General features: G+C 39.7%; 1 protein-coding gene across 1 annotated transcript in view; it reads right to left on the minus strand.

Annotated features, from left to right (window-relative positions):
• Positions 1-16,903, minus strand: part of CDC73 (cell division cycle 73) — a 101,487-nt gene extending 84,584 nt beyond the window's left edge. Inside the window, exons 1-7 of the mRNA XM_005423757.2 lie at positions 16,635-16,903; positions 11,743-11,848; positions 10,702-10,771; positions 9,637-9,699; positions 9,497-9,549; positions 9,008-9,096; positions 7,468-7,684 (exon numbers count right to left, since the gene is read on the minus strand). Of these exons, the coding sequence (XP_005423814.1) occupies positions 7,468-7,684; positions 9,008-9,096; positions 9,497-9,549; positions 9,637-9,699; positions 10,702-10,771; positions 11,743-11,848; positions 16,635-16,903 (867 nt within the window). The remainder of the gene's footprint in view (positions 1-7,467; positions 7,685-9,007; positions 9,097-9,496; positions 9,550-9,636; positions 9,700-10,701; positions 10,772-11,742; positions 11,849-16,634) is intronic.
• Positions 16,904-16,950: the final 47 nt, after the last annotated feature.

A 16,950-nucleotide genomic window follows, 5' to 3' on the forward strand; every position in this document is an offset into this window, starting at 1 on the left:
AAAGAAAATATTTTGCACATCTAAAATTAAAGCACATATTTAAATCTCAAATTCAAATCAAAAAGTAAAAAAGCATTTAAGGCATCACTCCCCTATGCCTTCAGAATATGTATCTTCAACTTGCAAACTGTTCACCAAGTTTGAAGTTGATTTTCTCTCCTCCCTGCTAATTCCCAACTGCAGGGACTCCTGGTACCCCTCAAACTGCTCTCTGCACACTTTGGAGCTGGACAAGCCATGCTGGGGCACACAACAGGCACACTGCCACACAGGAGAGTATAAATTAATCACCTGGATAAACAGGTGTTTGTGATACTGCTTCCAGGACAATGGTAGTTTAAGAAATTGACATTACACTACTGGAATTTATATTCCTAAACAACTAAGAGCACCTCATGACTCTGTCAAGCTTCAGATTAGGGAGCCTATAAAAAAAAGTTGATAAAAATTGAACTTGTTACTAACCATTTGGGAAAAAAATAAAAATCAGACACTCCTTTCACAAAAAGTTAATCTGGGCATTTTTTATGCTCCACTCAATAAGTTAACTGTGAATTACTAAAGCTGAACTGAAAACAGCTGTGAGTGTATTTGCTCTCTCTATAGCTGTCGGCTATGCTCCCTGTATATTTATTTGTGGACTATGTGTACAGTAAAATCTGCAATTTTCACTTGTTCTATGTTATCTTCACTAAATTTTTGTAGCAAGAATATTATATGAAAGACAACTGAAACATTTAATTTGAAATGTTAATTCAGAAGTGTGAAACAGCAGCAACACTAACAGCCTGAAGATACAGTACAGCATAAAATCTCAAAAATCCCAATCCCCTTGATACATAATCCTAGTTTATTTCTCCTATGAACACAGCATATGGATATACATATTTTTTAATAGCTATGTTAGGGCAGTGTTTAAGCAATTACTTTATAGCTGACCTAAATATTCTTTTGGGAAACAATGCTTTATTTTACAGATTTTTTTTTGTTGGAATTCAAGGTATAGACAAAATAAAATTTATTATTGCTCAGTGTAAATACAATTTTTAAAATCTGCCCCATCTTTCCTTTAAGTGCTACATGCAAAATGCTTGCAGTAATGCCTGGCAGCAATAAAATAATTTGCCAAGTTTTACTAAGGAAGGCAGTCCTGCATAAAGTGGAGTTTGGGCACTCAGGCTGTCCTGTGACATTTGTGCACAGCCCCTCCAAAACCAACCCCCTGCTCCACCTGGAGCACAGATGAGGACACCAGTTGCTCTTAGCCTGGCACAGCTCCACTTTTTCACTTTGCTATTCAAGTCCCACTGCTGTGAACTCCAGGAACGTGAGACAATTCTGCCACCTAGAGCCCACACATAAAGATGCTTTTACAACCAATTTCTCTTAAAATAAGCAAAATCTTACTCTCAGACTCTTAGTTGTCTAAAGTGATTAAAATACTATTAGTCTTGCTTCAAAATTGTTTTTCCAGCTAAATTAAATTATTGAAACCTTAACTACAACTGCAGTATTAACCTCCTCACAGGTGACTGCACTAGTAAAAATGGTCAAGATTCATCAGAACAAAAATATGATTTCTCACGTTCACTTCAAATACAGTAGTTACTGTGAAAAGGATCAAACCTATAAAGAAAATACATTAATTTTAAAAATAAAATATAAAAGTACTAATTGCAGTAGTAATCTTTTTTAGGTGGTAACACAAAACTAAAAATCATGACCACCACAAAGATAAGCTACACATGTGGAAAAAAAACAGTTCTGCTCTTTAACACTTGTGTACAAAAAGACAGAAGACCACAAAATAACAACATTCTGGAATAATTCAGATGCTGTATTAGATAAATTTGCAATTGTGGGTTGCATCTAAGATAAATGCCACACAGCAGGAAAATGCCAATCCCTCTAGCTAGGTCAGCTATAAACTGCAATCATCCCGCTCAGTTCTGGTCGTCTCTCACCATGCACACAAAAATACCCAGAAGCTGGGGGTGGCACAGTGGGGAAATACAAATCAAAACTATTACATTTAATACATAAAACTCAGTCTAGAGCTATGAAAGTCTATTCCCTTCTTGTGTCATGGATAATAATACATTGGGCATCAGGTAACCTTCCCAAAGAAAAGTACAGGTAACTAGTACATTACAAAAGGGCTGCAATAAGTAAAGACATAAAAGCTGAAAAATCTATGAAGGCTTAAAACACAAAGCTGTTCATTTTATCAAATTACTTGTTATACAGTATAAGATTTCTATGCTTTCAACACAAAACTTAGACTGGGCTATCCAGCACATTTTCTTAAGTCTTTCACATAAGAACAGAGGATCTATAAATAGAAGGATCAAGGCAGGAAAATACTTTATTTTATTCAGGCTTAGTTCATACCTTATTAAAAAAAAGAACAATTTTATATTAAAAATTGTAATTCAGAATATTTTCTTAAGTATTTTGTATCTATTAAGCAGAGAAAATATAACTACCCAGACTGCAAGAGAATCAAATTCACCAGTCTGCAGCAGTGAAGCAACAGCAAGAAAAAAAACAGACCATTGCTTCAACATGTCAACCTTGACCTTGTAAGTAACATACAGTTAAAGGAACAAGGTTACACTTCCAGAAAGATACAATTTCATGATGTAAAGGTTATGAAACTACAGAGACTCAGCTCCACCTAACTCTAATCCCATACCAAGTCTGAACAGTTTTTCCATTATCAACAGGTACTTGCAGAAAAGCCCACATTCCATCATTCTGAGATTTGACACACACCTAACTCCATTTAGCAATGTGTATACCTGAAATGCCAATTTCTGTTGTCCAACTTACATGGTTCTACTTCAGAGCTTTTCCCTGGACTGTCTCCAGGGAGGCAGTAATGTTAGGACGCCATACGGGTCACTCATTGCCATATAATGCCTGGCAAAGTCTTCAAAAGATTTACACAAGGCTCAGGGAGGAGAAAATATTTATAGATGTGCTAAAAGCTGAGAAACGCACCAAAGCTGTAGCTGGGCCAGCTGCTGACAGATGTGTACATGTGTCTGCCTGGACAATGCACCTACATCAGGAGTGTGCAGTCACTGTTCAGCTTTTTAGCTGTAGAGATTTAGAAAGGTTATGTGCTATAACCTTTAAGACTTCCCATATCTTTGACAGGCTGGATTATGTTATTTCCCTGTACAGAGGGTTAGAGTTCACTTGAGAAAATATAATTCTAATATACTTGCAACTGTGAGAAAAGATAACCAAAGAGTGCTGGCCAAAATGTAAAGTTTTAGCAATAGACTGTAGCATTTTCCCCTGAACTGGGTGTGGCTGAGGTGGAGTTAATTCAGTCCTAGCTGCCCTGGTAGTGCTGCAGTGTGCCCTGATAGGCAGAGAGGTGCTGATGCCAGCCCAGTGTTCTGGCTGCTGCTGAGCAGTGCTGACCCAGCCCCAAGGCTGCCTCTCACCACTCACTGGGGCTGGGCAGGATCTGAGAGGACAGGACAGGTGACTCCAGGGGTATTCCCCATCACAGGCATCTGCTCAGCAGTAAAAGCTAAGAGAAAGAAGGAGGAGGGCATTTCTTGTTACAATATTTGCCTTCAGGAGCATCTGCTCAATGTACCAAAGCCCTGCTCCCCAGGAAGTGCCTGGAGATCTCCTGCTGCTGATGGGAAGCAGAGAATACATCTTTTGTCCTCCTTTGCTTCCCCACACATCCTTTGTTTTTAATAAACTGCCTTCATCTTGACCCCCACATTTTTTTGCATCTTATTTTCTCCCAGCCATCCTGCTGAGGAGGGAAGCAGCTTGGTGGGCACCTGTTATCCATGCATCCAAGGTCAACCCACCAAACTCCACAAAGAAAAGGATGGAAGATGTTTTTTTCCTTTTTTAAAGAACATCTGAAATGCTCAGAGCTGCTCATATCAGAACATTGGTTCATTTCCAAAAGTTACAAATCCACAAGGCCAATATTAGTGCATTTCCAAGATCCCACCCAGTCACCTTGCTGCTTATCTAAGAAATAGTTCTGAGCAATCTGGGAGATTAAAAATAAATAATGAAATGTAAATCAAGTACACCAGCAGTCACACACAAAAACACACTCTCCAAATACACCTGTGAATGCTACTTTAATTTGTTCCCATGGGAAAAATTCAAGTGCCAAATACATTTACAGTAGAGATGAAATTAGGTTTTTCCTTCAGAAAAGGTTGCTGTTGTCTGCTACAGAAGTTCATAAAAACAGAAGAATTTCTAGGAAAGAAAGCTAGAGGAAGGATCTGAAAGCAAAGAATCAATTTCAGTATAAACAGGCCTTTTTCTTGGTATTCAATGGTTTGTTTTACAAAACAGCCTCCCATTTATCTAAAAACACACATGAAACTGAAACCTGTGCAGAGCACTGATGCAAAACTTAACATTTCAAACGCTTAAGATATTAAAGAGTCTGCGTATGGATTCAAAACTCTTCCTGAAATTAAATTCCTTTAAACAATATATACTATCAAAGAGTTCTAAAATTAAGTCACTATGAGAAAGAAAACAATCTTTACACTAAACAGATGCAATTTGGCTCTGAAAAGTGATCACATAAAAATGCCACATTATTCATAAAAATTTAGAAGACTGCAGTACAGACTTGGGGAAAGCCAACAAAATTTAAAACAGAGAGAGCAAGATGATTCATCTACTAGGAATTAAATCAAACACTGACTTTCCAAAAGAGGTAGAACTGCATAATAATCATACACAAAATTATAAAATAAGAAGTCAACAAAAAGTTTTCAGCAAAGCATAACCATAAGCAAGCAGATAAATACAAACGTAGAAATCTAAAACCAAAAGAGGACAGGTGAACAGAAATGTTTGATTTTACAAACTATAGGAACCTCACAGAAATCAGGAAAAAGACATCCCAGGATCAACGCAACATTTGATCAAAAGAGGGTAGCAGAGAGGTCACACAGACAAGGGACCTGTGTGAAGCATTACAGAAATCCGAAGGGTCAACTAAACTGAAATAAACTGGGAATGCTAAAGCACCTTCTACAACAGCAACATCAACGCACTCAAATTACACATTCTCATAAACCAAATAAAACCTCACAGCCAGGAAAATATCTGTAATTTCACTGTAATGTCAGCAAGGGGAGATTTGTGACAATGATGATGCTGGCAATAAAAGCCGCAGGTAAAAGGACAGAATAAAAGTATCATGAGAACTTCTTAAAAAGTTAAAAAAGAACACTACATCACCAGAGACTTAAAAAACATCCTGGAACAGTTCCATAAAGCAAACTTCAGAATTGGGAAGTGTGTCCAAAAGGAGAAACAGTAAATGCTTCAGAAATACAGTTAATATTTTTGACATCTATGATGAATTTGGAGGAGCATATTGCTGGAGGAATCAATATTTTCTTCAAACATATCAAAAGCAGAGGAAACCTGTCAGTAAGCTGAAAAGGTCAAGAATTTTTTTTCTACTGTGGCCTTTCACTTTTGTGTACTTTTCGCATCTTAAGCTGTTTGTGCATCTTAGTTTATTTACAGAGAACACTGGGAAAACCTACACACACAGGAGTGTTCCTCTGTGGAAAAAAAGCTTCAGAAGCAGCCTTGGACTGAAGCAATTTTTGCAAAGAAACAACAAAACTTACATTTAGGAGCGCTCAATGTTTGTTACCACTCACCCGGGAGTTCCAAAGGAATTCAGATATTAAAAAGGCATGCACTGTTGAAGTCAATTTTGGTTTAAATACTCTAGGAGGATTCAAGAGACTGCAGATAAACCCATACCAAGCAGAAAATTTACAACAAAAAGAATTATCAGGCACATCAGCAACTCAAGTATCATAGAAGAGTCAAAACAGCATTGGCAGAGCAGTATCATGCTTCCCTGATCAAAATTTTTAAAAGGAGCAGGGAAGAAGGGAAGAAATTATTTGCCTGAGACAACATAACTGAGTTTCTTTACAACTTTCAAGAAGGTGTTTTCAAAGGTTCTTGAAATAGAGAAAAAAAAAGGAAAAAAACCCAAAAACCAAACAACCCTCCCAACCAAAGTACAAATGAAAAACCTGAGCTGTTCTGGGATAAATCACAGCCCTCAGTAACAAGTGATGTTTCTCTATCTACTTACTTTCACTGCTACTTGTTGGAAAATATAAACATTAACACTTGGTGATTGCTGTCCAAGCTACCAAGAATGTTCCTGCAAGCCTGCACAAACCGAAATAGAAGATTTGCTGTTATGCCCATACACTCATCAGGCTGCTCACAGTAACTGCATCCCAGAGCAAACTTCACCTCTTGTTTCTAGTCTTTCTCCCTGGGTCATGTTTTGCTTAAAGTCACTACCTCATCTCACTGTTACTCCAGGGATACCACAACAAAAACATTCATCTCTTCCCTACTATCTTTGCAATTTCACTTGGAAGAAAAGTGGAGATAGGAATGCCATGAATGATTCACAAAAGGAAGAAGAGCTACACAGATTCCTTTGGTACAAATCTTCCCAATGACTAAAACACCAAAGTTTTTACCAATTTATCAGCTCTCAGCGGCGAGGCTGCTACAAATCTCAGATTCAGAGAAGCAACACTCACCCTGTAGGTGGCACACAGGAATGTGCCACATACCCAGTAATTACCCCATCATTCATGAATTAAAGGATTCTACACTGGGACAATACTGGGAAGTTGAGAGATATGTAAAATACTGTTAAAAATAAGACAAATGAAGACTGAGAGTTCACTTATTTCTAAACATTATTTTCCTGTGACAATACTTAAAAGAAGTAGTGAAGGCAAAGGATGCAGTCTGACAATAACCTCAGGAAAACAGACCCTTGAAATCTTTTAGAAATTGACTTACTGCTTCCTTGAGAAATTTAGTGCCAAGTAGCTCTGCAATAAAGAAAGCTTCACTGTCCAAAGAGAGCAAGCTGTCAGCTGTGCTTGCAACCATGTTCAGAATAGCACATAACCAAGTGCAGCCCAAAGTAGCATCAAGGGACAAAAACCTCTTCATGGTAACACCTTCTGGTTTTGTTCATTCCAGCATTTTTCCTCCTTACTTCTTTGCTGTTTTCTACAATGTAGAGGCCTCTGGGCTTTCAGTGTACCTGCATTTTCTTTCATCAATTACTCCCCACTTTGGTCTGTTTCCAATCCATTCCTGGAGCCCTCCCCACTGCAGAGCCCAAGCCAGCTTTGGTTAAGAGGAATTAGGTGATTACTTAGTATCTTTTAAATGGCTGAAGCAAGTAGCTGGAGATACAATTTAGATTTACTGTAACATGATAAAGACAAACTCTTCTGTCACTGCGCCAACAGCCCTGCAAGCCCACCTTTACCATGGCACACTGAGCATAATCCCACTGTTATCTCTGATTAACAAATTAGATACAGAAAATGAAAATGCAGTTCGTCATAGGGATCATAAAACCCAGCTTCATATCCAGAGCATTACCTTGCCTGTGCTTTGTAAGATTGTAGTTCTTGTCCTCCATACCCTCTCCCTGCTGACAATATCTCTAGTTACATCCACTTCAGCATCCACAAAACTTCTCTGTTTAAGAGCAGTTATGTCATCATCCAGATCAGTTTTGATAGTGGATCTTTTCTTTGCCATGATTTTGGCTTTGATAGCAGCAATTTTTTCCACTGACATAGCTTCAGACAAGGACCTAAATGAGCAAAAGTAACAGCAGAGACTGAATTATTGCACAAACAATTCTTCCAAAAGAATTTCTGAATGAGTAACTTCATCCTGCCAAGGTTTAAGGCTGTGCTATAAACCACAAAACAGTCATGCTACATATACACTGAAGTACTATATAGGCTTGGCATTGCTGTTTTGGGCATGTGAATCCAATTTGTGACAAAAGACTTACAGAACTAACACAAAGACCATCCAGAAATCCCAACTACACCAAACAAAAATAAAGAACCCAAATGTAAAGCATCAGGACTAACACCTTCATTTATAGCAACATTCAAATTTCAGTTCTTTATTATTTTTAGTGGATTACAATTTTGTCAACCTACCCCTGGCTGCTCTGTGGCTTACAAAGCATTACTCTAAACCTTGGAGCTGAGGTGCAGTTATGCGGACTTGGTCCCTTGGAAGATGTGGTACCTTCTCAGGCCGTGCAGGTCAGCAAACAGATGGTGGGAACCCTGTCCACATTAATCTGGGTTTGAGAGAACTCACTTGAGTCCAAGAGTGCAACACCTCTGTGTGTTTGTTTTTAACTCCAAACACAGCATTGGGCTGTCAGTGAGCCCTACTGTTTTGCAGGTGAGCTGAAGAAAAACAATCAAGGCTGAATTGCACAACACTAACTGTCCATACCAAATTTACTATTACATGGGGTTGTTTTCCCTTTGAGAATACGCCAAAAAAATTAATGTAAGTACTGGCTGCGAGCATTCTCCTTTGTAACTATGTCATGGGGAAGGGAACTTGTTTGTGTGGCTGCTTGGTGCACAGCAGGGTCAAGCATGGAGTCCAAACTCACCACATGTAAATAGTTGTACTTTTTTTAAAGGGTAGTTGTTTACATTCAGCATTAAAAGAACTGGTAACTAGAGAATATAAACTAATTCAAACAGCACATAGTAATCCTCACTTCAGCACTGCAAAGTTGTAATACACTCAAGCTAGCATCCACATTATTAGCTTATACAAAACCACACACACTTTTAATTTTTATTATGCTTTCTAACCATGCCACAAGCTTCCTTTTGAGTTAATCTATAAGAGATAGGAAGAAATCATTTAAAACACATATTTTTCATGTGCCTAGCTATAATTATGGATTTTATAAATGCCTCAAATCTGCACTGTCATAAGTGTTTCAAGGTCTGACTCCTCGAACATTACTGAGAGTATCAAAGAGGAAAATTTCCACTGAGAGCTGCTGGACAGAATTAAAACTGGCAGCTTTTAGCAGAAATTGTTCTCGATCCTGTAATTAAGCATTAGGCATAAGGAACAGCAATCCCACCTGATCTGCTCTGTTTGCACGATGCCCTCTTTGTGTCCTTCCAGCCGAGCTGCCAAGCGCTCCTTGTCCAGGCGCACACACTCTTCATCCTGGAAGGAACAGTCACATTTAAGTTCTTGTGCACTCTCTTTTCAAATAGAAATACAATTAGAATTAAATCTATTCAGAAGTATTTTCTTCACATTTGCAAGGACAATCTTTATTTCCAATGATTTTTGATCTAGGCACTACTATTAAATGCAGAACTATTGGAAGCTTCCTCAGGCACCACAATTCTTCAAGTCTAACTTCTAACCCCTTCCAGTTCCCATTCCCATGAAGTTCTAACCCCTTCCAGTTCCCACTCCCATGGAGTTCTATTCCCTTCCAGCTCCCACTCTCATGTTACCTGTACAGCACAGGCAACCCAATGGAACTCCTACAAAAACAGATGAACACTGTAATTTATCTCCACCAACAATTTGTATTGATGACAGTCACCATCATTACCTCTATTCTTGGTTTCTTTGCTTCTGCTAATATTTCATCTGCTGCTCTTTTAACTACAAGAAAAAGAGGACATTAAAAATACAAGATTGTAGTAGATTTTTTTTAAATAATCTCAAAGTTATTTTTTAGTTAAACTGTACCTTGAGTGGATCGTTGAAGACCTATTTCAAGTGGAGCACTTCTGTCTATGCTTGATGAGGTTGCTGCATGTGAACAGAACATTCAGTTTAAAAAGAAAACATCTGCAATAATATTTGGGTATAAAAGGAAGAAGGACAACAGACAAAGCACAACAAGGGAAGCTCTACATATCAGGCAGCAAAGGTGGTCAAACAGTGGGACTAGTGGAACTAGTCAGAACCTGACTGAACATAAAGTTAAATTATGTTGCTCAGGATCATTTGGCCCTTCTTTTAAAAGTGCATTGGACCAGCTGACCTCTTCTGGTCCACTCCAACATAAATGAAGCAATGATTCTATGATCTCTATATACCATTCATAAAAGAAAACAGAGACGCAATGAGAATTAGACTCCAAAATCAACATCTGTTGGATTGTCTAGTTTTTTTTTTTAAAAAGTCAACCTGGTAATCCCTTCAGAATAGATATATAAAGTGATTTTACTCATATTACAGAAATAATCTCATAGTCCAGGATATTCAAAACTTAAAGACCACCTATGAAGCAGAGCCTCTTACAAAGGTGATATTTCTGTTTTTCTCAGACAATCCTCTTTTTCTGACTATTTTTAACAAAAAATTCAAGATGATGAAATGCTAGGCAAATCTGCCAGACTGACAAAGCAGGGATTCCATATATTTTATTAAACTGAAGATTTCATCCCACACATTTCTTGCATTCAAGATCAATGTACTACTGAAAGCTTCCTATAGTCTAGAGATGGACAAAACATACATGCTAAGTATTCTAACACATAATTATTAACTAGAGTAGATTAATAGCAATAATAATGTTCACCTCTAAACATGCATGTAGGAATGCAGCTCCTATCCAAGCAAAATAGTTAATTTAAGAGCACAATTAAAAATGCAAGAAATAATAACTTTGTTTGAGAAGTTTCAGTACATTCAGTTAAGATGCAAACTGCCTGTTACCCAACCTTCCCCTCCTAGCCCTCACTTGTGCCATGAATGTGAAGCAGTAAAGAGCACTGTGTGTGCAAATCCAAAGAACACATCACTCACATGTTTCCCCATTTAGGTATGCAAGCAAGTCTTTCCTATCAGGTCTTCTTACCACAGGAATGTTTTCAGTCTGAAAAGACAGCAGATGTGACATTTAACTGTTCTTCCCTCACAGAGACTCACTGAAGATTTTTCACTTTACTGAAAACTGTTCACTCACACCAAGACATGACCACATGTCCTGACATACAAGGAAGTTTAACTATCAAGCCTAAAGTGCAACCACATCCTAGAGGATGTTCAGGTACACAAAATTAAACATACAGCTTGCTACAAAACTGAAAGAGAGGGCAGCCTTCTTCCTCCTTCCCTTCAAACTTGCAAATAAGATCAAGAACAAGTCTCTTTTATCACACACACAAACACTTCCCTGTCAGGAGTCTGTGTTGATACACAGAAATAATGTATCTCAGTTGTGGTGCTCCGACACAGCACTGCAGTCTCAGGTAACAATGAAGCACAAGGGAAGATGAAGAGTGGCCTCATAGAAAACAATCAAACAGAAATTAAAAGGACTTATTTTAAAAATTTGTAGGGCTTAACCAGTAATTTTTTTAATTGGATTGCTTACTTTCAAGTCCCCTCCAAAGCTGTTCTGCTTTTCTCCATTCTGTGGATCCCTGCCATCTAAGGCACTAAAGGATCTTCTAGATTGTGATCACTCTACACAACAGATGGACAAAAGGACCTGAAATAGTTTAGTACTGGAAACAACTATGTCCATAGTCTATCATGATAAATGCTGCCATTACTATTATTAATTGGTTAACAAACTCTTGCTGTAAACATAATTTGGTGGTTTGAAGAGACAATCTGTTAGGAAGTGAATTGTCAAGAAAAACACTCCACCCTGACAGGACTTGTCATGTGATCCTTCTGCAGAGGTGATTGTTTTTAAACACTCACACACACACTCTGCTGCATCTCATTCTCACTTTCCCCAGCCAAATTCATATCCACAAGTGCATTTATCATTCCCTGAAAATAACTACACACATGTTCATCACAAGACAAAAACCACATTTTGTATGGTCTACTTACTGCAGCACGACGGACGTACACGGGATGGGAAAGGTGCACATTATTGAGCAGGAACAAGATAGAATCCAAAGTGTAGTACTCCCTGGGCTGGCCCTCTTTGCCTGTCCTGTAACACAAGAAAAGGTTGTAGCATTTAATTTCTCCATCTCTGTCTCAAGCACACCCTCTTTTAGAAAAGGTCTCTTTTCTTTCCAGATGACAGTTTAAAAAGCAAGCAGTTAATATTATTATCAGGCTATTGCCAAACTAGTGAGCTCTCAAATTGTGCTAAAAAATACAGGTGAGGGAGATGAGTTCTTGCAGCTTCTTTATTCAATGAATTATTTAAAAAACCTTCCCAAAATAAGCCAAATGAAGAGTTGGATGTGTTGTAAAATAAACAAGCAAGACTTGGGAAATGTAAGTACACATTCGCTCTCATTCAGACTATTTATTCTGATTATCAAAGGAACTGTCTATCGCATGCGAGACAGCCAGACAAACAGAACTGAGCTGCAAATGAAATAAAGCATTACATCATCTTCAGGTACAACAGGCCAGAATGCTCAGCACTGGAGGAAGCACAGTGAGAACTTGGCACATATAAATTCCACAAAGTCTAGGGAGCCAAGGGTTCAAAACAGTGGCCAAAGATTAAAATAAGGAGTGACTACAAACTGATTGCACAAGAAAATGAGCAAAACGCTAAAGGATACAAAATCCCAGTAAACTCCCATACTGAAGTCAAACCACATCAGAGCAACACAACAGCATCAAGTTCAATCTGAGCTGTCAAAACAGCTTGTTTCAAAGATACAGCTCTTAAGTCTAAAAGGAACTTGTTCTGTGCAACTATTCACAAAAAAAAAAAAAAAAGCCACACCAAACAAGGCCAAATAAATGCCTGGCTCAGCCTGGCTCCATGTACCTTGAACAGAATTTCCCCCCTCTCACCCATTATGCTGTTACTACAAGATTTCGTAGGGGAAAAAATGCCTGTCCATGTTTCAAATCTCCCTATTCCCTAAGCACTCCTAGTGCTCTGAGAAACAGCCCTGGCAGCCAGGAAAGCAGCAAGGGCAGCAATTCCATTGCCCACCCCCACTGTGGGACATGCCAAACCCCAGCTCCAGGCAGGACAGGGCTCCTCCACATTGCCCCGTCCCTGTCCCTGACCAGCTGGCTCACCTTAAAGCCTGAGGAAGAGAAGCCACCACAAAACCAGCCCAAAGCTATAAATTTTAGAGTGGTAGAGAATTTTCAACAAACAAGAGATTTCAGGAAGACACCCTTTCATTAAAAGAGTTTTCCCTCTAAGCACAGTGACTTTACTCATGGCTCATCATCTGCACCAAAACACATACCACAGAAGTGCCAGCCTCACTGGGGGAAGGGAGAGGAAATAAATACTCAGTCACAACTTTATGGAGCCCGAAAGAGCCACACAAAAATCTACTAAACCAACAGAAGTGAAAGCCTGTTTTCTCAGTACTGTGGATTTAATGCCACCTACTGCTTTGCTCATCATTACTTTTCTGAAATTAGCTAAGAGTGCCCAACAACCTGTTCAGAACTTATTATCAGCACTAAAGTTCCAAACCTCACCTTCACAATGATGCCTGAGAAAACCAATGTAAAAATAACATGCAGAGAAAAGGGATTCAGGATACCAAAACTGTAGAATAAAGAGTCTCTCTTACCACTGTCCCTTCCTTCCAAAAACCTGGCGTGCTTGAGGTGGAGGGTGCCTGTACTTTTTATTGCTGCAGAGGAAAGGGAGCAGACACACAGGATTTTTCTTTCAACTGCTAAGAAGCCAAAACTTGGCTTCACAACTACAGGCAGCCACCAGAACTGGATTCCTCAGCAAGGAACTGTTTGAACAAGCAGCAAAGAAGTAAGGATCTCTGATAAGGTGGTATCTAAACACACTGGAAGCACCAGCAGAAACAAAAGCTTCCTCTACACAGGCTTGGCTCCGAAGCAAAGCCATGATGTCACATGATACAGCTGTCACTTCATTTTAAAACAAACACTTCGGATTGTCTTAGTTCAGAATCACTCATTATTTCTTTGAAGTGTGCCATATGCACTGAGCATGATAGAAAGTCCAGCTGGTCATCCACTCAAGCTTTACAATATTTAGCAAGGAATGCCAAAATACAAAAACAAACAAATACTGAAGCATTATCTATTAATTGAAACAATACAGTGTTACAAAGGCACAGGCATTGCCAAAACTCAGCAGGGCACAGCTGGTATTTCACCACTTCAGCCACACACACAAGAATTCCCCGTGCTCATTATGGCTCTAAGAGGATGTTTTATTAGAAGCACAAGATATTGCACATTAATAGGAAATTATCAGATGGACAAGCAGTTGCACACGGGGAGAAAACCTAAGCCTAAACTGACATTTCAACATCAGTGTGTGCTCCTGCTAAATAATCAGAGAACTAAAAACAGGCAGATCTGAGGGTTAGGGTTTGCCTCGTTTAATTAAATTTGCTTCATTCAATTTACAAACATCCAAAGTAGAAATAGAAATTAATTCTGTTATTTCCCATATTCAGTTACGGCATCAATTACTTAAGAAAAGAAAATATCTTAGGAGGCAGATCTCAACAAACCCAGTGACAATCATTAAAGCAAAAATATCAGGAACAGTTACATCTCTTACAAAATAAACTCCAGCTTAAAAATGGAGAAAATGTTTATATAATAGGAGAGAGTAAGTTTCACCTGGTCATTTTCAACACCAGAAACGGACTTCTTTCTCATCCATTCACCTCCCACCTGTGGGCACCAGGAATTTATTCATTTTGAACAGCTTTATTTCCTCTTTCCTGTTTCAAAGCCTGAAGTTTCACAGAGGTACTAAGGACCTGTGTCTCATCCACAAAACCAAGCAGAAATCTTTAAAACCACAAGACAAAGCACGCTGAGTATCACACAACTGACAATACCCAGGGCCAGCTGCTCACTGTTTGCAAACTCAGCTGCATATCCAAGCCCCTTGACTAGGCAAACAAAGCAGTACATTTCTCTGGTAGATTGATTCCTTCCTTTGGTTTTGAAACAGATTCATTAATCACTCTTCAGAGCCCATAGGTCAAAACACACAAACCACTTCATCTCAGATCACCTGGCCTTTCTCATGTGCCAGCAGGAACATCCCTATAATTATTACCTGGAAACTAAACTGGATTAAAGTTGCTTCCCCCCCCCCCTTTTCTTTTTCCTCCAGGTTGCCTTTAACTTGGCTTGATTCCCCAGCCCAATTCCCTGTTTGGGTGACACTTGTGCTAGAGAGAGAGAAGGCAATGCAGGGCAGCACTGCTGACTTCTGCCAGCTAAGCTGCTCGAGGAGCCACAGCTAAATGTCTCCTGGGAGTACTTCTAATTCTAGCAGGGACAAATGCCACTGCTGCTCTTCAGCCTGGCATTACTCTCTTCAGGCTGGAGATGCAATTACAGCTGGGGACACCTAAAACAGAACTCGAGGTTTGCTCTGTGAAAGATTAAGCCACCAACACCTGCTCAGTGCAAGCATAATTTGGGTCCTGTCAAGTGACCTGAATATAAAAGGGTTTGAATCTTGAAAGTTTTTGACAATGTCCCTCCTGAGTGTAGCAATTACCTAAATTAGCAGCTCTTGAAGTGTGGTGTTCAAGCTACTGAGCACGGCTTGCAGAACTGGTCTCATTTTTACAGTGTCTTCAATTCAAAGCTGAGACATGCAAAATGCCACAGCGCTTGACAAGAAATGCTGTGAACTGAGAGCAGTCTGATCCTATCAAAAGCTCAGAAGCCACTGGTCTAAACCAAGATTTAAAGAACAAAACCCCTCAAATTCCACCACACAGCTAGCCCAGGTGAGCACTCCCAGCTCTGGCAGGAGCTGCTGCTCTGTTCACCCACACATCCTTCTTGACCAGGAAGATAAAGCTGCCTGGCTGAACATAGCAAAGTTTGCTCTCCAGCTGCTTTTAGGCTTTTGGTAATAATTTCTGAGTCTAATCCAAGCTCTCCTGAGCAATAGGATAGGGCTGGCAGATCAGTTTCTTGCTCCCTGCAGAAGGGCAATGAAATTTGTTTGTCTATTTAACACTACTTGTTACCACTTGGGAAAAGCAACTTGCAGCAAGGAAATCACCACATCTGTCTACACACTGCCCAGCAAAAATACAGCCAACACTTCTAACGGCTTGTCCAAATATTTTTCTTCCTCTTCAGTCTACATACCAGTATCCCCCCACTCAGCCAGGAAGCGCAAATAATGCCAAAATTAGTTTTTGAAAGCTTGAAACAGGTAATGAAAAAGCAGATTTCTAGTAATATATAAGGTGGAAAGTAAAATCAGCTATGAAAAGTCCACCTACCACTGAAGATAAGCAAGTAGGCTTAATTCCTTTCTCTCTCTCAATCTAAGGCTAGCAATAGTCACATCATAATTATGAGGAAAAAAAAATAATGATTCCTGGTTAGACTTAACTACAAGTTCAGGATTTCGTTTGAAATCTGCACGCACTTCTGCATTTCAACAAACGTTCTTTGAATAGTAACTGAGCTTTAACAAGAAGCATTTTTCCCTCTTAAGTTTGAAAAAGATTCATTGGAACCCTTCTAGTGAGGACACTAAGAAGCAGCAGCTGCTAAATTCTGAGGAATTAGCAAAAAAAAGGCAAATAAACTCCTTTGCAATGTAAACAATCCACGCTATACTAGGAAATTCAACAGGTAAAACCCCTCATTTTCTAGAGGCTTTCTAAAGCCAGGCATTTTATCTACAACAATCATTTAAGCCACCTAAACACTCTCTCCACTTGTTTATTACGATAAGACCAACCAGGGAACAGAACAGCCTGCACCAGGTCCTGCCCAGGAAGAGGCCTCAGGTGGGGGCAGAGCACCTGCACAGCTCATCAGAGGCAGAGTCGGTGCGGGCCTCGCTGCCCTGGTCCCGGGGCTTTGTCAAAGGAGCAGCCCCGACAGCCCAGGACAGAACCACAGCCCGTGCTGAGTGGGAAGGACCCATCGGGATCACCGACTGCAACTCCCGGCCCCGCACAAAACACGCCAAGAACCCCACCGTGTGCCCGAGAGCGTTGTCCGAGCAACAACACAACGCGTCTATTCCACCGAACACCGGGAAAACTTGGGAGCAGCCGCCCGCTGCCATCTCATCGCATGAGTCTGCAGGACGCGGCCCCGCGGGCGGCACGGACA

The sequence above is a fragment of the Geospiza fortis genome, unplaced genomic scaffold (assembly GCF_000277835.1).
Source record: "Geospiza fortis unplaced genomic scaffold, GeoFor_1.0 scaffold229, whole genome shotgun sequence".
Classification (NCBI taxonomy): Eukaryota; Metazoa; Chordata; class Aves; order Passeriformes; family Thraupidae; genus Geospiza; species Geospiza fortis.